A 24,309-nucleotide genomic window follows, 5' to 3' on the forward strand; every position below is an offset into this window, starting at 1 on the left:
GATAATGGTGCTTGTTTAAAGAGCCAATGTAGGCATGATGGGCCATACAGCAGCTTTCTGTGATGTTAAAATTCCCTTGTACAATGCAGAGAAACTTGCTGCACTTTTTAAATCTGTTTCCGATGAACCAGGCCAGATTTCCAACCTCACTTATGGTAGGTGTGGATGCAGGAATGGAATTAGCTGGAATATGTGTGTGCACCCTCCCTCGGAGAACTGAGGCGAAGGGTCTCTGTTGTTACCCTAAGCTGGTGTTGTCTCACAACGAGATCTTTTATTAGGAAGTGCTCAGCTCACCAATCCGCCCCATAATGGGATCATTATCTTGGTAGTTTTTTTGGCAGATTGCAAGCTACAGTGTGATCTCTTTAATCGTACTCAGTGTTCGTTGTGCTAACCAGCAGTCTTTATCCTAACTTTTAGATTTGCCTCAGATAGTTTCCTAAGTGAAGGTGAAGATTGCACTGAAATAACTTGGGGGTTTTCTGACAGGGTAGTTGATTAAAGTGGCAGTCCGCGTATGTTTTACAATTATTAGGGTAGACTTTCTTTCGAAGTATTAAAGTGCAGTGACGTGACTTGTGCTACATCAAGGTCAGTGACGTAATGATACAATGACATAATGTCACTGCATGAGGAATCTAGAGGCCTAGGCTAAAGCTCTGGTATCCTGGGTTCAAATCCTACCACTGCAACTGGCTTTAAATTCAATTCATAAAATTTGTGACAGTAGCTATGAGACTACATCGTCCACTATCATGAAAATCCATCTAGTTCACTAATTTCCTTTGGGACATCATTGCCTGCTCTGGCCTACATGTGACTCCAGACCCACAGCAATGTTGTTGACTCTTAACTGTCCTGTGAAATGGCTCAGCCAGCCATTCGGTTCAGGGACTATTAGAGATGGATAAGAAATGCTGGCATTGCCAGTGACACCTACTTCCGTAAGTGAAATATAATAGAATGTGGCCTTAAAACTAGATTAGAATTTGGGGATAGCTTTACCAAGCTGCAGCACTGGTTACTTCTGTGTCTTGTGTAGGACGGACACACATGATTCCCAAGCAATTTGCACCTTTTTGTTTGTTGTTGTGAAGCCCTCGCTCCCAAGTTCTGTATCCAGCAACATACTGCCTGATGCTGAAGTTTGTGTTTAAGATTTAAGAAACAGCATTAAATGCAATTTGCTAGTTCAGAACTTCAGCGTTGCTGGAAAAAAAAAGGCACTTTTTTTTAAAGCTTTTCATCTTACAATCATTAAAACATTCATGAAAAAGAAATGTAAAGAGGAGCAATATTTTATACTGTTTGAGAACGAAGTGTTGATTGACAAGTAAGCTCGGGTTGAAGTGTTGATATGGTGCATGCACCAGTTAGGTGATGACTGACAGTTAATTTAAACAAAGTTTGGTATCTTGATTGGTCAAGACATTCCCTAAGGAGACTGCACTTGCTAACTGCTCCCTTCTTATACAGTATAAAGTGTTGTTTCTCTTTATGTTGGTGGCATATGTCCTGATGAATGCAAGGTAAAGAGATTCAACAATGTCAGCAGAAAATTGAGAAGTAGACCAAGTTATGTTTTTCAGAACCTAGCAATGTTTGGAAGAGGTGAGCTGGGGAAGTATGTTGTCTGCTGGGATAATGGAGAAAGGCATAGAAGGATATGCTGTTAGGATGTGAAATAGTAGGAGATGGGAGCAGACTTGTGTGCAGAATAAATACTGACAGACCCGTTGGGCCAACTGGTCCCTCGCTATGTGTTCTATGTAGTTTTGATGCTGTTTTTCCTACTCCTGAGTCTCACAAATAAAAACAGTTGCCGAGTTACAATGTCTGGAGTAAGGAATACATTGGTAGATGGAAGGTGGTGGCATAGATGTAATGTCAGTGGTCTTGTAAAAACAGGAGCTCCAGTCTAATGTTCTAGGACATGTGTTCAAATCCTCCCTGTGGCAGATAGAGAAATGTTAATGTCCTTTTAGGAAAGGAAATCTGTCATCCTTACCCGGTCTGGCCTACAGGTGACTTCAAACCCACAGCGAGATGGTTGACTCAGATTGTCTGTCTCTGGGCAATTAGGCAATAAATGTTAGTGTAGCCAGTGATACCCACAAACCACTAATGACCCAAAGCGCCAGTGCATTTCGACTTGTTCATGTAATGTGAGCATATCATCATGCCATGCCAAGCAGTGTCTACTCTCACATTTCCTCATGGGACATCAAGAACTGTGACTTTCAAAGCAGTGAAATCCTATCCCTCCTCCATCTCCCTTTTGCATGCAGGTCCCATAAACACCTGCTGGAGCAGCTTATTTTTGCCACACAGACAGTTACCCAAGGGTGGAATCGAACCCAGGTCCCTCATTCTTGCCTTCTCGTGCAGAGTGCATTCTGTTTTGATGAACTGTGAACCAGGAGTCAAAACATGGGGGCACAGTATCAGGATAAGGGGATAAACATTTTAAGACTGAGATGAGAAATTGCTACACTTGAGGGGTTGTGAATCTTTGGAATTCTCTTCATTTGAGAGTTGTGGATGGTTCATTGTTGAAGTTGAACTCTTAATTTCTGATGAGAGGTGGCTCCACTCTTGTGGTATCCTTGTTTCCAGACCAGTGTGTGTTGTAAGAGATTATCCATCCTTTCACGAAGGCATTTGGTCATACTGGATGGCATGTGACAGCATCAGTGATGAATATTGATGGGTTGTTTGTCTAGAGTGGATATCACATTAGAAACGAAAGAAGTCCTTTTTCAACATTTACGTGCACAGTTGCTCAGTCTTTCTGAATGTTAGTGTAACAGGCTGAATAATGTATATTTGTAGTCCCAGATATTTGCATATCTTTACAATCGACTGCTTCCTTTTGCACAGGTTCATGCCATTCCACTCCGGTCATCTTGGGTTATGACTTGTGCTTATGCCCCGTCTGGTAACTACGTGGCCTGTGGTGGCCTGGACAACATTTGCTCTATCTACAGCCTAAAGACCCGTGAGGGGAATGTGCGTGTTAGCAGGGAGCTGCCAGGACACACAGGTGGGTGCTGCAAGTTTTGTTTCGTAGGGGTGGTGCTAGGTGATGGAGATGGTTCCACATTTGCATCCACCCTGCCTGAAAGAGGGTCAGATCCACCATATTCCCTGAAGTTGTACTAAAATCTGCAACTTGTTCAAGTGAGGCATTCCACTATGGTCACTGCGGCATCAAGGGGGACGGTTCAGGCCTGGGAGGAAGCTCTAGGGATTAGAATAGGGCTGACCTTTCAAAAATTGGGTATCTAGGAGGATCAACCTCATAATGTGGGGAATGGTTTCATCTTTTGAGGAACAACAGTAACTTTCACTTGATACAGTGCCTTCAATGTAGCAGCTCTGGGAAATTCCCCAGAGCCAGAATGAGGACAGTGCTATAGTGAGCAGAAATATGGTCAAAGGATTTAGTCCAAAAAAAAGCTTGCAGGGTTTAGACATGGGCCATGTAGGGCTGCTGGGGGAGGTGGGGGATCGTATTCTGGTATTGTGCCACAGGACAGTAAGGGGGAGGTAGTAGCATAACAATAATCATAATCTAGAGGTCTAGGCTGAATTTTTAGGGAACACCAGTTCAATTTAGATTCAATTCGTAAAATTTGGACTTGAAAGAGCCTTGGTGAGCCTGACCGTTATAAAAACCCAAATGATTTACTAACATGCTTCAGGATCAGACTTCTGCTGTCCTTATTGCATGTTACACTAGATCCTGACCCTTAATCTTCCTCTGAAATGGCAGTGCAAGCCATGGAGGCAATTAGGGATGGGCAGCAATGCTGACCAAGCCATTGATGCCCATGTCCTGTTAAAGAAAAATATGGATCTCCATATAATGCAGTCAAAAGGACATTGGGTTGGATTCACTGGGGCCATTTAGAATTTCTTTACACAGAGGATGAGAGATTGTGAAGAGAGCTGATTGGAATTGAACAGTGGGCGTTTTAAGAAACTATTTCCTGTTATAACGCAGGTTGTTAGTTTATATTCTGGTGTAATGAGACCTCCAGCAGCAGCTGGGACAGTTGAACGGATTAGCACTGGAAAAGAAGGATGTCTTTTGAGAAGAGAGCTGATGAGCAGGTAGACAAAGGAATTTGTCAGGCTAATGTAGCCCATAGGCTTTGTTCCATGTACGTAGTGTAAACAGTTCCTTGTTCATCCTCAATCTCCTGCCTGTTTGTAATGACCTGATGCCAATGAAATATAGGATCCCTGCTTCATGGTCCTTGAACCATCTGTGTGTTAAAATTGCATGTAATACTGGGAAGAGTCTACCAAAGGAGCTGAAAAATGCTTGATTGTTGTTACAGTCTGTGCACAGTTTTCACTAACATCTAATATGCATTCCGTGACCACATTGCACATGTTGTAGAAATGTAGAATAATAAAGCATTAAAGGAAGACATTGGGACCATTATGCCCATGTGGTCTGTTGAAAGTGATCCCAATAATCCCACTATGGCATGACACTATTTCTCTTTATACCTATCCATCTCGTTCTCTTTTGAAACTTCCTATTGAATCTCTTTCCACCATCCTTTGGGACAGAGCATCCAGATATCAACAGCTTTGTATAATTCTTCCAATTGTTTGGAATCTATCGCCTCTGCTTACAGGCTCCTCCTAACACTGGAAGTACATTCTCTTTGTTAACTCAATCGAAAACCTTTGTTTTATTGAACAGTTTGGTTAAATATCTTCCTAACCTTTTCTGCTTTTAGGTGGGGATCCACAGTTTGATGACTCACTCTGTAATCCAGTAGTCCTTGTCCTACTGCCATTCTAGAGAGTCTACTCTAACTGCATAAGATTCTGAAATACTCCCTAAAATCTAATTACAGGAAAGTGTCACAATAGTCCACCTGCCATATAATCTGTGTCTTTTAAAGTTGTAAAATAAATTGATAGGTCATCAGATTATTTAACAATCCTTACGGTAGTATGTGCTGAATTGTGATGACATTATACATAAGACAAGTCATCATAATTAGTAACCTAATTAAAAAAGACATCAGAATAAAAGGAAAGCATAAAAGGATTGAACAGTTTTGAGCGTTTGCTTGCAAACTATTACGAACATACAAACAACGACCAGGATTAGACCATTCGGGCCCTCAAGCATGCTCTGCAATTTAATAAGATCATGGCTGATCTGATTGTAGCCTCAATTCCACATTCCTGCCTACTCCTGGTAACTGTTTGCCACTTTGCTTACAAATAATCAATGACCGTTGCAACATTCAAAGGACATTTAAATAAGTTCATGAGTAAGAAGTGTTTGGAGGGATATGGGCCAAGAGCAGGCAGGTGGGATTTGTTTAGTTGGGATTATGGTCAGCATCAACTGGTTGGGCCGAAGGGTCCGTTTCCATGTTATATGACTCTATGACACTTACACCTGAAAAACATCTAAAAATTCTATTTCCATCACCTTTTTTCAGAGACTTCCATTTCCTCTCTGTTTTAAGTGAGTGACCCCTTATTTCTATACCATGACCCTTATTTCTAGATTCTCCCACAAGAGGAATCATCCCTTCCACATTTACCTGTTGGACCCCATCAGGATCTTGTATCAATCAAGTCATCTCTTGCTCTTCTAAACTCCAGTGGATATAGACCTAACCTGTCCAAACTCTCCTTATGAAACAACTTGGTAAATCTTCTCTGAACTGCTTCCAATGCATTTATATTCTTTAAGGTGACCAATACTGTTTATAGTACTCCAGATGTGGTCTCGCCAGTGCCCTATATAACTGAAGCATTACCTCCCTACTCTTCTATTCAATTGTCCTTTCAATAATTGATCTATTAATTTTCTTAATTACCTGCATACTAACCTTTTGTGCTTCATGCACAAGAACACCCAGATCCCTCTGCACCTCAGAGCACTGCAATCTCTCATCATTTAACAAAGTAACATGCTTCTTTTGTTCTTCCTGCCCAAAATGGACAATTTCACGTTTTACTACATTATATTCCATTTGTCAGATCTTTGTTAACTTAGTTAACCTATCTATATATTTTTGTAGCATCCTTATGTCATCTTTGCATTTTGTATATACTTTCTCGTTGTGTTGTCAACAAATTTAGCGGCCATACTTTCTGTCCCTTATCCCAGTCAGTTGTATAAATTGTAATTAGTTGAGGTCCCTGTGGTGCACAACTGATTGGATCTTGCCAAACTGAAAAAGATTCATCTGCTTCCTGTGAACAAGTAAATCTTCTGTCCGTAGCAACATGCTACCCCCTGCACCTGAGCTCTTATTGTCCACAATAACCTTCGATGTAGCCCATTATGCAACACATCTGCTGGTTCCCCCTTTATCTACATCACGTTTAATATCCCATTAGAAGAAGGTTAAACCTGATTTCCATTTCACAAAGCTATGTTGTTTCTGCCTGATTACATTATAAAATACAGATCTCCTTAATTTACAGAATAAAAATGAAAGGTCCAAGGCTGTATTTTGTGTCAGAAGTCCTATGTTATATACTGTCAGATTGAATTCATAAACTGTCAATTATTGATATGTAATTTTTATAAAGTAAATGTTAGACTGTCTCAATATTTTTGTTCCATTTCTTAATATGCTGAATGGTGTCTTTTCTTAATTCTGTTGCAAACTTACTTTTGTGTGATTGAGGCAAGAGGTGGTGGCAATTGTGGAAAATGTGCTAGGGAAACGAATGGGGTTAAAGATTGATGAGTTTTCTGGCCCTGCATTCTGGGATATTGAAGGAAGTAGCTTCAGCAATAGTGGATGCACTGGTAGTAATCCTCCAGAAATCCTTAGATTCTGGAAAGTCTCAGAGGATTGGAAAACTGCTAAATGTTACATTGTTTTGTCTCTTTCCCTTTTTAAATAACACAGGTAACTATAAGCCAGCTAGCTTAACATGTTATTGGGAAAATGTTTTTGTTATAAAGGATATAGTAGCAGAGAATTTAGAAACACCTAATATTATCAAACAGTCAGCATTGCTTCATAAGGGGAAATAATGTCTAACAAATTTATTAGAATTAGAGGAGATAATGAGCAGAATAAGAAGGGAAAACAATGTATGTAATACACTTGAATTTTCAGAAGGCATTTGATAGGTTTCCACATGTTGGGCTGCTTATTAAGAGTCCATGATGTTGGGGGTAATAGCATGGATAGAGGATTAGCTAACTAATAGAGAGTTGGGAAAAGGGGTCATTTTTAGAATGGTAACCTGTAACTGTTGGAGTGTCACAGGGATCAGTTCTGCCCTATTTTGTTTACAATTTTAATTGCTTGGATGAGGAAAGTCCATGTACTACCATTGGGGTTGCAGATTATGCAAAAATAAGGTGCGAAGTCCAGTGGTGAGGATAGCATGTAATCTTAAAAGGGATACAGGCAGGTTGAGTGGGTGGACAGAAACTTGGCAGGTGGAACATATTTTGGAAAAATGTGAGGTTATACCCTTTGGCAGGAAGAAAAGAGGAGCTGAGTATTTAAATAGAGAAAGACTGCAGAAAGCTATAGCTTTGAGAGTCCCTATGCATAAATCAAACAAAGCTAGCATACACATTCAAAGGGTAATAGGGAAGGCAAATGGAATGTTGGCCTTTATTTTAAAATGAATGTAGTATAAAAATAGGGAGGTCTTGCTTAAAAAAAAATTCCAAGCACTAGTCAGACCAAAGCTGGAAAACTATGGACAGTTTTAGACTCCTTGTCTAAGGAAAGGTATTAGAGATAGTCCAGAGAAGGTTCACCAGCCTGACACCCGGTATGGACTGACTGTCTTATGAGATGTTGAGTGGATTGGACTTATACTGGTCAGAATTTAGAACAAATGAGAGGTAACTTTATTGAAACGTATAAGATTTTTAGGGGATTGACAAGGTAGATGCAGAAGGTTGTTCGCCCTTGTAGAAGAATCTGAGACCAGAGGGCATAATTTGAGTAAGGAGTCACTCATTGAAGAGAGATGAGGAGGAATTTCTTCTGAGGGTGGTGAATCTGTGGAATTCTTCACTGCAGAAGGCTGTTGAGGCTGAGTCGTTTAGTATATTCGAGGCTGAGCCAGACAGATTTTTAATCAGTAAGGGAATCCATGGTTATGGGGAAGGGTGGGAAGAGGGAGTTGAGGATTATCAGATCAGCTGTGATCGCAATGAATGGTGAGCTGACTCGATGGGCTGAATGGCCCACTATATCAGTGGAGGAGGATTTTGAATTTACTAGCAATGTTCCGACAGCTTTTTTTTCTTCTACCTTTCCACATGAGAACATGCGCGTTTGGCAATTCAGCATAACTGCTTTTGTACTTTCTGGCCTCCAATTATAAAATCGGATCCCAATGCCCATTTATTATTTGTCATGAGATAGTAAATGGAATGTATTTGATTTTTTTTTTGATCGATTTTAATGGTGCTATTCACCTGTACTGCCACCTTTTCCGATACATTTTTTAAAAAAAAGCTCTGCTTTTGTATTTACATATCTAAATATTTCCCTTTTCCACTGGTTGGTTCACCTTGCTATTTGGTAGATCTTTGGTTATTGTTATTGCCCCTCACCTTCTCTCAGTTCTCAACTTCTGATAATTTACAGACAGTAAAAGCAAGTCCTGCCCAGCAGAACACTGTATGTCATCACAGGTACATCCTATCAAATTGTGTCTAGTCCCCTTTGCCTGCTGTAGTTTAGCCCTGTCGGGTGTTAGCCCTTTAATAGCAAATCAAGCTTGGTGAACAGAAAGGTCTAATACTGTTCCTGTCTTTCTCCCCTATCTCCTAAATGGAGCAAGTGACAAGGTTTTGTCTTAACAACTGGCTCAGGAGTAGATTGCTCTTAATGTGAAGATGCTGAACAATGTCAAGTGCATTAAGAACTGCACCAGGAGAATCATCTCAACTTACATTACTGCCATAATGCATGTTCATATGCTGGAAGCAAAAGGAACATGTTCAATCTTGTGCCATTTTTGAGTTACCCAGGAACTTAGCCTACAGTACCCCATTTTCTTCATTGCAATGCCTCAGCTAATCAGTGGCTGTTTGCCAACCAAGCAGCACTCATTTTTTCTGTAGCATAAATTGTTGTAATTGTTTGAAATCTGTCATTCTTGCATTTTGTCCTGAGTATAAGATGCAAAAAGCTTCAGCAAAATGTTTCTGTTTTCAGCAATATTCAATGCAGAAAACTTAGTCTTCTCCCTCCCTCTCTCCACAACCCCTCTCCCTCTCTCCCTCCACCCTCTTTTCCCCCCCATCTCCCTCCCTCCTCTCTTCCTCCCTCTCCTTTTAAACCCTCCCTTCCCAGCCCTCCCGTCCCCCTCTGAGTCTGCACCCCACTCCCGCCCCCATCTCTCTCCTTCCCCCTTCCCCATTCCCCCTCTTTCTCCTCTCCCTAATCCCTCACCTCCCACCCCCTTGGAAGGTTTGTCCTAGCAAGCAGGTGCCACCTTTTTTATATGGTGGTGAAGCACTGTTTGACCGTCGTGCCCATCTCAGGGAAGTAAGTGGTTGTCGTGGTGACTGTTATCATCTGTTACTTTGTAGGTTACCTGTCCTGCTGCCGTTTTCTAGATGATAACCAGATTGTTACGAGCTCTGGCGATACAACTTGGTGAGTTCATTGACCTGAGGTGGAGGGACGCATGGTGTTGGGGTTGAACTGGTGCTATCTCTTCACCTAATCTTCTCTCCCAAGCTAGAGAATGGTTTGATTTGTTCATTTGAGAGATCTACGTTGTAAGTCTAACTAGGGATGTTTATAGGTGAAGGAACTGAGCAACTGAAGTATTGTTTGGCGAGACAGTGGAATGGCCAGTGGCTGGATGTTTGATGGTACCTGGGCTCATCAACTAACACGAAGCAAACCCACAAAATCATTTAACTGGAAAGTGCAAGAGCGATACAGCACCTTTTAGATAGAAAAATGGCGCTTGATCAGTTTGGGCTCCAGTCGTCAGTTTGGCCAAGAAAAGTGGTTGAAGGAGTAGATTTGAAGGTGAAAAGAAATAGAGGTTTGCACATGTCCAGTACCTTTTGCAACCTCTGGATGTCCCATACAGCTTTGCAGCCAGCGAAGCACTTTGTAACAGTGACTCCACTTCAATAATGCAGGAAACGCAACAGCTAATTTGCGTACAGCAAGGTCCTGCGAACAGCGACATGATGATAACTTGATTTTTTTTTAAAGGAAGTTGTTAGCTGAGGCATAAATGTTGGCCCAGGGACCAGAGTGGACAGCCTTGCCTGTCATCCTGGAAACAGCATTCCAGGATCTTTTACATGCACCAATGAGGGCAGACTGGACCTTTTAGGGTTGACAAGCTGAAGAAGTTTAGGGCTGCATTGATGTCCAGTGCCCCCATGTGGGTTGAGTGGACTTTGGCCCAAACTTGGAGTCATGTGTGATAAACTGCACCACAAGGCTGGTGGGATCTTCAACCAAAGCACTTATTGTCTTTGGACTCTCCCTGCATACTGGTCCAGTCCGGTAGCAGTTGGATTCAATTGTGATGTGGTTATGGTGTTGGATTGGCAGCCTTAGCATCGTGAGTCCACATCCTGCCAAGCAAGTTAAATTCAGCCAGTCTTGTCATCTCTGGGGTGCCGCACCAGAATATAAAGGAAAGAACACAAAAGTTGTTAATTTATCAAAAAGCTGGCTCAGTAATGTTTCAGGAGAGTAACTTGTCAAGCTCTGCCCATTCTGAGCTCTGCAGATCCAAAGCAATGTAGCCTAATGAGTCCTATCATTATAATATAGAAGGCGCAGTCTCTGACATCTGTCAGGCATTTCCTGATAAATGGATCCATATCAGAGATGGTTAAGTACAAATGCAAATCAATTTTCTAGATGGCTTTATCGACAGCTGCAGTATTCCATATGTCAGCCTCCAACCCACGAATTCATTGGCCCAGCAGTCTCTCTCTACATGTGCTCCAGGTTCTCCACTTGTTTAGTCTTAACTTTAACAGAGCAACTGTAACAGTGACACTTGAGGACGTATAGTAAATGTGGCTTTGCCAGCATCGGCAATGTCATGAGGCCAAAAATACCCCCCACCCCACCCTGCCGTTGGGTGGTGGTTGTTTGAGATTGTCGCTGCCTTTGTCTGACTTTCTTGGGTGCAAGTTTTCTTTTCACTCTATAAGTAAAAAGCTATATAATTTTCTTCCAGTAGGTATTGACTTTCAGAAAAAAAATCTATGGCTTCATGGCCTTTCCTCCCATGCAAATCGCTTCACCTTCTGTTTTCACAGTGCCCTGTGGGATATTGAAACTGGGCAGCAGACGACCACATTTACAGGCCACAGCGGAGATGTCATGAGCCTCTCCCTTTCGCCAGACTTCAAGACTTTTGTGTCGGGAGCCTGTGATGCATCGGTCAAGCTGTGGGACGTGCGTGACAGCATGTGCCGGCAGACTTTCACTGGCCACGAATCGGATATCAATGCTGTTTGTGTAAGTTGGCTTGATGATGCGAGGGCATCCCTCTGAGCCCAACCATTCCAGGGGAGTCAGCCAGGGAGAAAGCATTGGGGTCGGTGAGAGCTATTAGGGATAGCCCTTACTGCAAGACTGTGAGAGAGACACAACTGGGTGAATAATGGTTTAGGTTGAACGTGGCAACAACTCACATTTATAGAGCGCTATCAAAACTTCCCAAGGCTGAAGTTTTATAACCAAAATGTGTCTCCTGAGGCACTGTTAGGATGAGTGATCAAAAGATGAGTTTGAGAGGTAGTTTTTAAGGAAATCTTCCACAGGAGCAAGAGGCAATCGTTTTAGATTCAAAGAGGAAGAGAAAGTTGCCAGAGATTGGAGTGAATAAGGTGGTGAATTGATCATCACTGCACTGATGGAGAAAGGAAAAGTATGTAGGGCAGGATAATGATACTTGGTAATAGAGCCTCATGTCAGCAAGAGCCTCATTCATTGAAATGCTTGTGACACAGTGCTGAGAACCACACCTCAGTAAGGTTGTATTTTATCTTGAGTGAATGAAGCAGAGTGACCAGAATTATAGAAGACCTAAAAAGGTTAAATTATGAGGACAGAGTGCAGGTGTGTTCCCTCCAGTGTCAAAGATTAAGAGGGCGACTAATCAAGATGTTAAAGATGATTAAAGAGAGAACAAGGAGGTGATTTTTCTTTGCATGTGTGTTTGTTTTTATACTCATGGGAGCAGGGACATAGTATATAGGAGTCCAGGGCATAACCGTAAAACTAAAACTACACTGGTGATGGTGTAAACAAAAAGCAGTCCCTTTCATTAAAAGGGTTTGGCAAATGGGAATGCAGTCTCCCAGAAAAGCTGCTGAGGTGAAGTGTCAATTTAATACTTCAAAACATGCAAATTAAGTTTAAATCTGGTAAGGGTGTGATGGCATGGGGAGCAGAGGCGGGTAGTTGGAGTCGAGGCATGATCTTACTGAATTGTGGAACAGGCTTGGGCTGAATGGCTGACTTCTGTTTCTGTCAGTAAAGGGGCATAGGGAAATGGGAAGGAGAGAGGGTTAGTTAATGTATGGTGATTACGATATGCTGCTGCTCCCTTGGAAGTGCCAGTGAGGAGGAATGGGAGAAAGCTGTGTAAGTGATGACATGCTAATGTCTCTCCCTCCCTCCCTCTCTCATATGCCTGTGATCCCTCATGCTTACGTCCCCCTCTTCTCCATCCCTCTGCATTTCCCCTTTGCCCTCCGTGTTCTCTCTCTCCCTGTCTCTCTGTCTCCAGTTCTTCCCAAATGGGAATGCCTTTGCCACAGGATCAGACGATGCCACCTGCCGATTGTTTGACCTGCGGGCAGACCAGGAGCTGATGATGTATTCGCATGACAACATAATCTGTGGAATCACGTCAGTGGCATTCTCCAAGAGCGGCCGTCTCCTGCTGGCTGGCTACGATGACTTCAACTGCAACATTTGGGACTCCATGAAAGGCGACCGTGCTGGTAAGTGGTTTGCAACCTCTGTCTCGGTTTGCCTCTGCCAGACGTCTGTTGCGATTGCAGTCTGGGATCTGTCCAGGGAGGTGTACAAGTAAGGACTGGTAGCTTTGGAAGAAGTCCATTTAAAAAGTCTCTTCGAGCTGTAGCAATCTGAGCTTGTGGCTGGAACTGCAGCAAGGTCTCCTGATTAAAAGCATGCTTACTTTCCCTGGTGGTATACAATTGGTGCTTGAGAATTGCCTGGATGTGTGCTGTTCTAACAAGACCCAAGATGCTCAACACCATACAGGACAAAGCATACTGCTTGATTGATACCCTATCCAACATTTTCAGTGTTCACTCCCTCCACCACCGACGCACAGTAGCGGCCATGAGTGCCATCTGCAAGGTGTACTGCAGCAACTCACTGTGGTCTCCTGAGACAGCACCTTCCAAACCTGCAGCTCCTATCATCTAGAAGGACAAGGCAGCAGATCCATGGGAGTACCATCTCCTGCAAATTCCCTTTGAGTCACCAACTATCCTGACTTGGAAATGTACCACTGTTCCTTCAGTGTCGCTAAGTCAAAATCCTGAAACTCCTCCCCAAACAACACTGTGGCTGTTCCTACCCTCCACACACTGCAGGGAACTCATCGTCTTCTGAAGGGCAGTTAGGATTGGACAGTAAATGCTAGCCTTGCCTGCATGGCCACATCCCTAAATGAATAAAATTAAATTTAGATATTTAGCTAAAATTATTTCTAATAGTCTTTGTCACATCCCACGAACAAAAGAAAAGAAACAAGTTACATTGTGTAAAATTGATCCCAGTCATGTCCTGCAATCTGGTGTGCAGATGTGATGTTAGAGAAATTGCAGAGCTTGTGCTGTCATAGACGCACCCATCTTTGTATCAGAAGTGAATGCAGCAACCTGCTCCATGACTCCATCTACCAACCTGAGCCTGCAACTACAGAGGTACATAAATAGGAGCAGGAGCAGGCCATGTGTCCTTGAGTAATGGTGTGATGGTAATGCCACTGGATTGATCCGGGCTGTTCCTCTGGGGGAGCGTGGGTGCAAATCCCACCACAGCAGCTCGGTGGAATTTGTGTTCAATTGATCAAATCCCTGTGGGTTTAGAGTCACATGTAGGCCAGATAAGGATGCCAGTTTCCTTCCCTAAAGGACATTAATGAACCAGATGGGTTTTTTCGACAATTGACAATGGATTCACGGTCGTCATTAGACTCTTAATTCCAGATATTTTTATTGAATTCAAATTCCACCATCTGCCGTGGCAATCCAGGTCCCCAGAACATTATCTGGATCTCTTGGTTAACAGTCCAGTGATAATACCACTAGGCCATTGCCTCCCCACACAATCCCTGCAGTGTGTGGGGAGGGAGTGGCCCAGTGGTACATTTTAGGGAGGGAAATCTATTGTCCTTGCCTGGTTTGGCCTACATGTGACTTCAGGTCTGCAGCAATATGGCCGACTCTTAATCTGAAATGGCTAAGCAAGCCAGGTTCGGGACAGGCAACAAGTACTGGCCTTGCTCAGTAACACCGCATCCCAGGAAAGAATAAGGAACAAAAGTCCCATTGTGCCCTGCTCTACCCCTCCCCAAAAGCTCTGCAAGTTTATTTCCTTCAAACCCGCCTTATTTCCTTTTGAGATCATGTATCATCTCTATTTCCCTCTCCCTCCTTCAAAGGCAGAAGGTTCCAGGTATTGGAAATCTGGCACTCTATTCCCAGAAAAATCTGGAGGGTCAGTTGAAAATATCAGAATGGAAATTGATGCATTGTTGTTGCACGAGGGCACAAGGATGTTACAGAACCAAGGCGGGTCAATGGAGTTAACACACCGATTATAAATGAAAATGGAAATTGATGGATTGTGCTTTCTCCTTTTTCTATGTTTCATCTTTCTTAAAAAAATGACTAGTTCACATTCATAGCCCAGAACTGGGCTACGCTAACTGGGCAAGAATTTATTACTCTAATCCTCCCTTGAGAAGGTGGTGGCAAGCTGCCTTCTTGAATATCTGCATCCTGAATGGTGTAGGGATACTTAGAGTGGTGTTAGGGAGGGAGTTACCAGAATTTTATCCGTGCAACACTGAAGGAGCAATGTATTTCCAAGTTAGGAGGGTTTATGGCTTAGAGGGGAACTTGCAGGCAGCTGTATTTCCATGCATCTGCTGCCCTTGTCCTTCCAGGTAGAGGAGGTCACAGGTTTTGAAGGTGCTGCCTTGTATCCTGTACATGGTACATGCCACAGCCACCGTACAAAAGTACTGAAGTTATGGAATGTAGGTCGAGGGGGCTACTTTGTTCTGGATGGTGCTGAGCTTCCGGAGTGTGTTGAGACTGCCCTCATCCAGACAGTGGGAAGTATTCCATCACTCTCCTGACTTGTGCTTTGTAGATGGTAAACAGGCTTTGAGGAGTCAGGAGGTGAGTTGCTCGCTACAGAATTTCCAGCCTTTGACCTCAAGTGGTGGGATTTGATCTCCATCCTTAGGATTGCTGTTCCAGTAAGCAGTTTTCCACCAGTCTGGCTTTCTATTGAAGATATTTACATGGGCAGTTTCATTGTTAAGTAGTGACATAAATCATGACACGAGGAACTATGAAATAACACTGAATTTTAACTTTGGGATTGTTTGCTAAGTGGACTGATCCCATCATGGAGTACTACTTGTATTATACCTTTGAAGTTGTTTGGAGAGCTGCTGCTAACTAAGGTCTGGGTTAATCTGATTGTCAAATCTTTACTCCTCTCCTTGCAGGAGTCTTGGCTGGCCATGACAACAGGGTTAGCTGCCTGGGAGTGACGGACGATGGAATGGCTGTGGCAACAGGATCTTGGGACAGTTTCCTCAAAATCTGGAACTAACCATGACTTAAAGTGGGTGTCATCGATGCAAAAGAGAGAAAAGAGAAAAAATAAGCCTCGATTATTTAGATTCTGAAAACTTCATGCCCTCCCTCCCTGCCCTCCCACCTTCCCTCCTTTCCACCCTCCCTCTCAAGAAGAATCTACAGGGCATGGGAGGCAAGGAAGAAGAGGAAGGATGTGCCTGTGACAAATGGATCTTACCCCCTCTGCTCCCCCAAAAAAAGGAAAAAAAAAAGTACCCCACCCAAAAAAATCCCACAGATATGATCTGTTGAGGGTGAAATTTTTTGTTACAGTAACAAAGCAAAAGGCTTGAAAAAGAAATGGTTTGCACAAGGCTCTTTCTGGGGGTAGAGAAACTGTAAGTGGATGGAAAGACTGCAATCAATTTTTTTAAAAAGAGGAAAAACTTAAATTGACCCAGATTTCTTGTGAGCTACTGGCGTCGGTCTAAGCTTTTGTCACCAGAATTTGTGTTGTTTGTGCTCCTGGTTCCAGGTTTTGCGTGTGAATGCATGAGCGAGAGTGTGTTTCTTTCAAAATCATATTGTGACTGATGTCTCCTTTGAGCAACGTTACTCTTCTTTTCCCCGTATCCTCCCAAAATTACAGTGTCCTGCCTCACAGTGAGTGAGATGTGTTAAATTTTCACAAATAAATGGCCCATGTGCAGCAAAGGATCACTGCTATTGGTCAGTGCTAGGTGAGGATGACACTCCAGGGTATGTGCTGTTGTTGTCTGTAATACTCCCCCACCCTTGAGTCCCACTCACCTTAACTTTCAACATTCACTCCCACCCTACCTCTGCCATTTTCTCCCTTTCTTTAAAATCAGCCAAATCCTGACCTATGTTTCTGCTTAATTGCTTTCTCCCACTGTGCGAACATCTGAGGTCTGTGCATGGCACCAGCTTCTGAAACCAGAAGTCGATGCATTGGTATGTTGATTGGTGTGCATGGAACCTCTGCGAGGTCACACACACAACTTGGAGGCAGCTCTAGTCCTGACTGGTTCTGTGCCATATCCTCCTCAATCGCAGAAGTGAATCCTTTTTGCCATTATCATCAGTGCATTGTATGTTAATAAAAGAGCAATCACTTTCACTTAATAACAGGGTACTTCTGACATGATGGCTCCTTATGAGCCTACCTATGATGACAATATAGTCCGAAGCATTTGCAGGAAGAAGCTGGTAGTTCTTTCTCTGGTAATAGACGAATTGGAGAGGGCTGGGGCAGGGACTCTCTGATGGTATTGGTCTTGGATGGCCTGGTGCTGTGTTTTACTTTTGCTGTTTTTGTTGTGAGACCATTAAAGGAGGCAACTGCAGTGATGAAGCAGCTGGCATCCGCATTTCCCCATGCTCTTAGGATCAGCCTACAGCTCATGCCTATGACTTGAGTTTTTTTTTCCTGGGGGAATGGTGCTCTGTCTGCTCCCTGCACAAGGTAAACCAGCCATCACAAATGTCCTGCACTGGTACCAACTCCACACCCTCTTTTCCCCAAAATAAAAGTCTCTGGAGACAGAAGACTCTCTCCATCATACCTGGCAGATATTTCCAGATGTTGGTAAAAAGCAGCTGTGTCTTAAAGAACCTTTTTGTGCTTTCAAACTATTGGAAGAAGAGATGCGAACTGCGCTGTTGATCACTGTGGGCGGTCATTGTTTCCTGCAATCCAGGGTTTGTGTAACTGACCGTCTTTAACATGCGATAGGCAAGGGAGGAGACATCTAGGGAAGTATTTAGCCAATATGCACAATGCTTATAATCTTCTGCTCACCCCCATCAACTCATCCATCCACCCCCACGAACCCATCCACCCATCCAAGGATTGTTGTGAGGTTGTCATTTGCCTCTGTTGGGAAGTGCAGCTGCCACCTGCCCTCTCCCAAGTGTATGTGTGTGTGTGGGGAGGGGGGCAGCATTTATAAAGTTGGAATACACTCCACACATTCCCTCCTGTACTGCAGTGCTTGTGAACTTTGAGGACCATGACAGTACACGAGCAGCAGGATTGTTAACTTGCCACAACCAGCTGATTTGCTACTCTTAACCTGAATATCACAAGCCCCATCAGGTAGATGTGATGCTGAGGTAAGAGTCTAGTATTAATGGAGTATTGAAGTAAAAGAGAGGGTTTAGTGCAATTTGTTCCACAGTAATCTTGCCTTGATGTGTCTCAGTAGTCAATCAGACATCTGTTTTAACGCCAGTGTTGATTTTGATTTCCTTGCCTTTCTGACTGTTCATGCACTGAGCCAAAACGTGGTGCTATTCTGGTTAACAGACACTGTTATTCCTTTATTTGTTTAATATGTCGGTCAGCAGCACTTTGGTGCGACCTGGGGCACCTAGTGGTGCATTGTGCCATAACCACCACTCATCCAACTGTTGCCCAGAGCCATCCCACAAAAAATTGGGGTGCCACTATTGAAGGGTTAGGTGGGTGGACTACAGTCGCTTGGCCAAGTTGACAATCCACTTCACGATTGTGTTAATTACTATATTAGCTGGCAGGGACTGGACCCTGCTTAACACTCCCCCACCCCACATTCCAAATCTTCAGCTGACATTCTGGGAGGGTGATAAAAGCAGCAGCCTGCCAATCCATCACGGCCAGCCAGACTCTGGTTGTAGACAACCACTTTCCAATCACCCACTGGGGAAGCCCAACCTGTTGCCATTTCACTTAGTGAAACCATCAGGGTGGGAGCTTGGGAGAACCCCTGAGGAAATTCAACTCTTGTGTTCATCTTTGACTGGGTGCCAGTAAATGTATCGACATTTGGTATTAGACTGAAGTTGGAGTTCTTACTGGAAGCAAAAGACGAAATTTACATGAAATTTGCATGGGAACATCCCTCCTGCTTTTTCCTTTGGCAAGGAGCATGGGAGATCCTGAAACAGGGACACAGTTCCAGAATAAGAACTAAGCCATTTAGGACTGAGATAGCAGGCTTTTTTTTGCACTCGGGGTTGTGAATCTTTGGAATTCTCTATCACAGAGGGCTGTGTAGCCAGCCATTGAGCATATTCAAAGCAGAGATTGGTAGATTTTGTGCGACTGAAGCTTTCAAGTGAAATGGGGATAATGTGGGGTGAGTGACTTAAATGAAGATCTGCCGTGATCCAGGTGACTGGTGGACCATGCTCTAGGGGCTGAACGACCAAGTCCTATATCCTATATTCCACTGCTCTTTAGGAATAACTCTGAAATTCTGCTATTGATCAAGAACGTTTCAGCAAACTGAGCGTCTTGGAAAAGAGACGGCTGATCAATGACCTATTGAAGGTCTTTAAAGTGCAGAAAGATTAAGATCGAGTGGATCCGCGAGAATGTTTCCTCTTGTGGGAAAAGCAGAACCAGAGGCCTTAGGATAAAAGGCAAGAAATCCTTTTGAATATTCAGGAGAAGTGTCTCCCTCCGGACAGTGATGAGAACTCTCACAGACCGAGTTCGAGTGTGGATGCATTTAAGGAGTAACGTGAGGGAGAATGGGATAGAGAGATTTGTGCTGATGGTGAGATTTTGAAAGAGTGGGAAGAAGAAAGTATAAAACCAGTGCTGGTTTGGGTCACATGTCCTCTTTCTGTGCTGAGCTATGCTGTGCAACTACTCCCTTCCCTCAGTTCCTTGAGCTTGGGGTGAGTGGTTAATTAGATAGGTTATTTGGTTGTATTGATCACCCCAGAGAGAGCGTGAGAGTAGTGAGTGAGTGCAGAATCTAGTTCTCGGTGATCGCTGGTGACAGATTTTCAACTTGTTGAGGTTCCAGAAGGGATGTTATTGTTTGTGAGATCCAGCCTGCTTAAGAAACCTTCATTATTATTACTTCTCCCCACCCAGTGCCATATGACCCTTCTTAAAAGAAGGAACAATTTTGAGGAGTTGACCAACTGTGTCTTTGTCTCATTTGAAGATCTTTCTGTTGCCTGTTGGGAGGACGCAAGTCAGTGCCTTGCATGTTTGAATTCTTTCCCATAACAGGGAAATATTGCCAATGTGTAATGTTTGAAGAAAAGGGTGTTGGAGGGGGGGCTTGGTGAATGAAGATTTCATGCCCCAAAAGACTGCAATGGATGCTGCATGATCTGCATAGTATCTCTGTTTTCCCTATTTTAATATACTTTTGAGACCCCTTCCACTCCCATTCTTGCACAGCCAAAATTTCTCTCTCAAACCAACTTCACAAACAAAAATCTGTCTTTGGGATCTTGCTTTGCACAGATCAGATGCTGCACCTCCTACAATGCAAAAGCACTTCACTGGCTGTAAAGGGCCTGTCCCTGGTCCATCTGAAAAAGGCACTGCCATATCTGTTTCCAGAGTGATAGGAAACAGTTTTACTGCCGGTTGCCTGTGATGCTTCAAAATTGTGTAAGAAAGGTTTATTTTTTCTTAAAAGTATAATTTTTTGAAAATTCCATCTCTGGTGGGAATCCTTTGAAGCACAGTTGCCATCATTGGACCACTAGATCTATGAAAGTTTCTGCCGTCTTTTCAAGCGAATCAGTTTTGTTCATTGTGTTGTCAGGTGAATTTACTCATCATTCAACAGATTCTCTCCTAACTGTAGCCTAGCTTGAGAGATGGGGTCTGTGAGTTGCCCTGTTGACCTTGGTCAATACTCTCTCTTTTCTCTTTCTTTCTTTCTTCCTCTCTCTCTTCTGCCCAATGTCATCACACCATCCTGCTTTGATTGGGCAAGGTATCTTTCTAGAGAGTGGCCATTCCACCTATCCCAAAAGGTAAGTGGGATATGTATGCGTCCAGTCGACTACAGACTGCAGCAGGCATTTGGTGGGTTTCTGCATGCAAACCACCCTGCTTTTTTCCCTCCTTCCACACACTCCTTCATTGTGAGCCAAGCCCAGTTGGTGAGGGATACATTGCAGTGACTTGGCACTGTATGATGTAGCCAACGGAGGAGAGGTAACATTGGCTGATTGGCTAGGTTGTCAAGTATCTAATATGTAAAATGCACAGTTGATATTGTGTCACTAGTTGAATACATCTGATACATTAGTTAGTTTAGAAAGCCCTGCCATGACGACAAATTAGGCATAAATGATCCATTCAGAGATTTTCTAACGATATGTGCTGTAGATAGTGACAGAGAGGTCCCAACTCCTCTTCCAGTTGGATTATCCTCAACTAGAACCCTAAAAGCAATTGAACAAAAGGTTCGGTCAAGGGGATAATGTCCCGGTGAAAAATTGATATCTCCTTCCAGTGCTAACACTTTGCAGACTGTTATGTTTGCTGGATTAAACACTGGAGACTAAGGGGCAGGACTTGATATTCTGTTGCAGGGTGGAGTGAGAAAGTGGCGAGGATAATTTGAGGGAGCCAGTGACGTTCTTTTAATTCTTTGAGGGGAGCTGGGGATTAGTGACTAGGTCAGTGTTTGGTACCCATTCTTACTTGCTACTTGGGAAAGTGATGGTGAGTCACCACCTTGAATTGCTGCCGTCCACGTGGTGCTATAACAGTGCTGTTAGGCAGTTTCAATATTTTGATCCAGTGATTGTAAAGAAACAGCAGTATATTTCCAAGTAAGAATTGTGCATTGCCTGGAAGGCAACTTGTAGGTGCTGATGTTTCCATATATCTGCTGCCCTTGTCCTTTTGATGGTAAAGGTCATGGGTTTGTAAGGTGCTCTCAATGAGTTGTTGCAATGCATGTTGTAGATTGACTTGTGCCATATAGTTGGTGGATAGGCTTTCGGGGAGTTATGATGTGAGTTACTTGCTGCATAATTCCCAGCCTCTGACTGGCTGTTGTAGTCATGGTCATTATATGGCTTGTCCATCAGTTTCTGGTCAGTGGTCAAGGATATTGGTGGTGGGAGATTAAGCACTGGGATTGCCATTGAATTTTAAATACCAGTGAGAGGAGGATGTGCTAGGCCAAAATCCTAGAACTCCCTCACCTGACAAGTCTATGAGCCTGCGTTATAATAATAAAAATTCTCTCTTAATAAAGGTCATTGTGTTTGTTGAAGACCTGAATATAGTTTATGGTTCCCATACATTTCTCTCTTCCCAACCTCCTCCCACTTTGAAAGTGCTGGGCTTTCCCCACTCATCAGATTTTTAAAAGCCGTTTCTTAAAAATAACTCCTGCAGCGTGCGTCAGCATAACCAAACTCATTACTGAGACAGGTCGCTTGTGTTTAAAAGGAAGAGAGAGAAGCATTTTTCTTAAAAACAAAAAGCCCGCTATTGTATGTTGCTGACTTTAACTTTGTATATATTATATATAGAAAAAAAAATTGTGCACAGTGTAACCACTGGGCTGCAGAAACAAATGTTAGTGTTGTGTTGAAGGATAACGAAACATTTTTAAAAAGAAAAAAAAGTATGTTTTTAGAGACTGTATTTATCTGTAGCTATTCTTGTTGGTGGGTTTGCATTGTGTAATTTCTTGAAGAAAATGTCAATGAATGATAGGTATGTGTTCTGAATTTAGATATTTTGGGGAGGGAGGGGTGAGAATGTAAACTCTGTCCTGATGGGCCAGTTTTTTTTAAAAAGTGTTTTAAAAATTACAATTTTTTTTTTAAAACCCCAAGCACTCCATCTTTATCAACTGTCCTTGCATTGAATGGGGTTGTTTTCTTGACCACCCTGTTCCTTTACGGAGGCTGGTGATGGTGCAGTATAAATATATATAAAAATATATATACTTTTTTGGGTTAATTTTGTTCTGGCACCATTTCAGCAAAGGCAAAGTGAAGACAAAATATGTTTGAATTTTTCACTTTCTCTGCTCTTTGATTTGAATAAAGCAATGTTCTGTGTTCTGTATTCTTCTGACTGGTTTCAATCTCCATCAGTCATTTTTCTTGTTTGAGGTTGTCTAAGTCCCTGTTTCTGTCTCATGTGCACTGCTCCCCACTCCCAGGTGATCATGGGTCACCCTCTCGCTTACAAATTTGAGCTGCTTGTTCAGCCATTTCAGATGGCAATTAAGAGTTGACCGTATTGCTGTGGGTCTAGAGTCATGCGTAGGACAGACTGGGTAAAGACAGCAAATTTCCTTCTCTAAAAGATATTATAAAATTAGCAGATCATGGTCACCCTTCCTGATGCTAGCCTTTTATTTCAGATTTAGTTAATAAACAATTTGTTGCTCAGCGGGCGAGTCTCTGGTGTAGTGATATTGTCAAGGGACTAATAATCCAGGTTAAAGCTCTGGGCACACATGGGTTCACATTGGCAACTGAAATTTACATTCACAGCATCAACAGGGTGGATTGCTTCTCTTTTGAGAAAAGACAGAGGGGTGACCTAATGGAAGTCTTTAAATCAAAGGTTTGATCGAGTGGAGACAGAAATAGAAGCCATCAGTATAAGACAGTTTGTGAGAAATCAAATCAGGAATGGGGAGAAACCTTTCCACCCAGAGAGAGGAAAATGTGGAACTCACTCCCACAAGAGGGGCTGGAAGGTTACAATGAAAAGCTTAAATTTGAACAAAAATGATTGGAGGCTCAAGTGGAGGATAAGCACCAGCATAGATCAGTTGGACCGCATGGCCTATTTGTGATGTATATAACCCTGGGCAAATGTTTCACCACCTCCAACTGAAGCACTTGTAACTCGGATTGTCGAGATTTGAGTTGGAGGCCTATCCCAAGAGATTCGAGCTCATAATCCAAAATGGCAAATCCCTGCACAGCACTGAGGGAATGTTGCACTGTGTTGTGTTGTGTTTTGGATGATACATTAAACCAAGGACCCTGGTGCTCCATTTGGTGGATGTTACTGGAAGAAAGTTTTTTTTTATTTAAAGCTGCCTCCATGTCCTTGGGCCCAAAAGAATAATTTGTCATTTGTGGAAGTTTGCTGTGTGTAAATTGGAATGCATCCTAATCCATAAAACAGTGAAGATACTTCAAATGCAATAGGTATGTAATGTGTACTGTTGTCCTGAGGTGTTTATGTTATAATTCACTCATGGCATGTGGGTACCACTGGCTGGGCCAGCATTTATTGTCCATCACTAGTTGTCCTTGAAGGTGGTGGTGAGCTGCTGCCTTGAGCTGATGCAGTCCATTTAATTAGGTAGGATTAGCTGTCAGGGAGGGAATTCCTGGTGGTGGAGACAGTGGATATTTGGGTTGTGATGCCAATCAAGTGGGCTGCTTTGTCCTGGAAAGTGTCGAACATTTTGTGTTGATAGAGCTGCACTCATCCAGGCAAGTGGGGAGTATTCTATCATACTCCTGACTTGTGCCTCATAGATGGTGGACAGGTTTTAGGGAGTCCAGAGGTGAGTTATTCACAGCTTCCTACCTGCTCTTGTAGCCACTGTATTTATATGGTGGATCCAGTTTAGTTTCTAATCAATAACAATTTATGGATGCTGATAGTCAGGGATTCAGTGATGGTAACGCCATTGAATTTCAAGAGGTGGTGTTTGGTTTGG

At 42.9% G+C, this 24,309-nt stretch overlaps 1 protein-coding gene across 1 annotated transcript in view; it reads left to right on the plus strand.

Annotated features, from left to right (window-relative positions):
• Window positions 1-22,685, plus strand: part of LOC109921850 (guanine nucleotide-binding protein G(I)/G(S)/G(T) subunit beta-2) — a 39,220-nt gene extending 16,535 nt beyond the window's left edge. The window contains exons 6-10 of the mRNA XM_048619994.1: window positions 2,884-3,046; window positions 9,575-9,641; window positions 11,288-11,489; window positions 12,766-12,982; window positions 15,760-22,685. Coding sequence (XP_048475951.1) covers window positions 2,884-3,046; window positions 9,575-9,641; window positions 11,288-11,489; window positions 12,766-12,982; window positions 15,760-15,866 — 756 coding nt within the window. The 3' untranslated portion in view covers window positions 15,867-22,685. The remainder of the gene's footprint in view (window positions 1-2,883; window positions 3,047-9,574; window positions 9,642-11,287; window positions 11,490-12,765; window positions 12,983-15,759) is intronic.
• The last annotated feature ends 1,624 nt before the right edge of the window (window positions 22,686-24,309 follow it).

This window comes from Rhincodon typus, chromosome 45 (assembly GCF_021869965.1).
Source record: "Rhincodon typus isolate 14 chromosome 45, sRhiTyp1.1, whole genome shotgun sequence".
NCBI classification, from domain to species: domain Eukaryota; kingdom Metazoa; phylum Chordata; class Chondrichthyes; order Orectolobiformes; family Rhincodontidae; genus Rhincodon; species Rhincodon typus.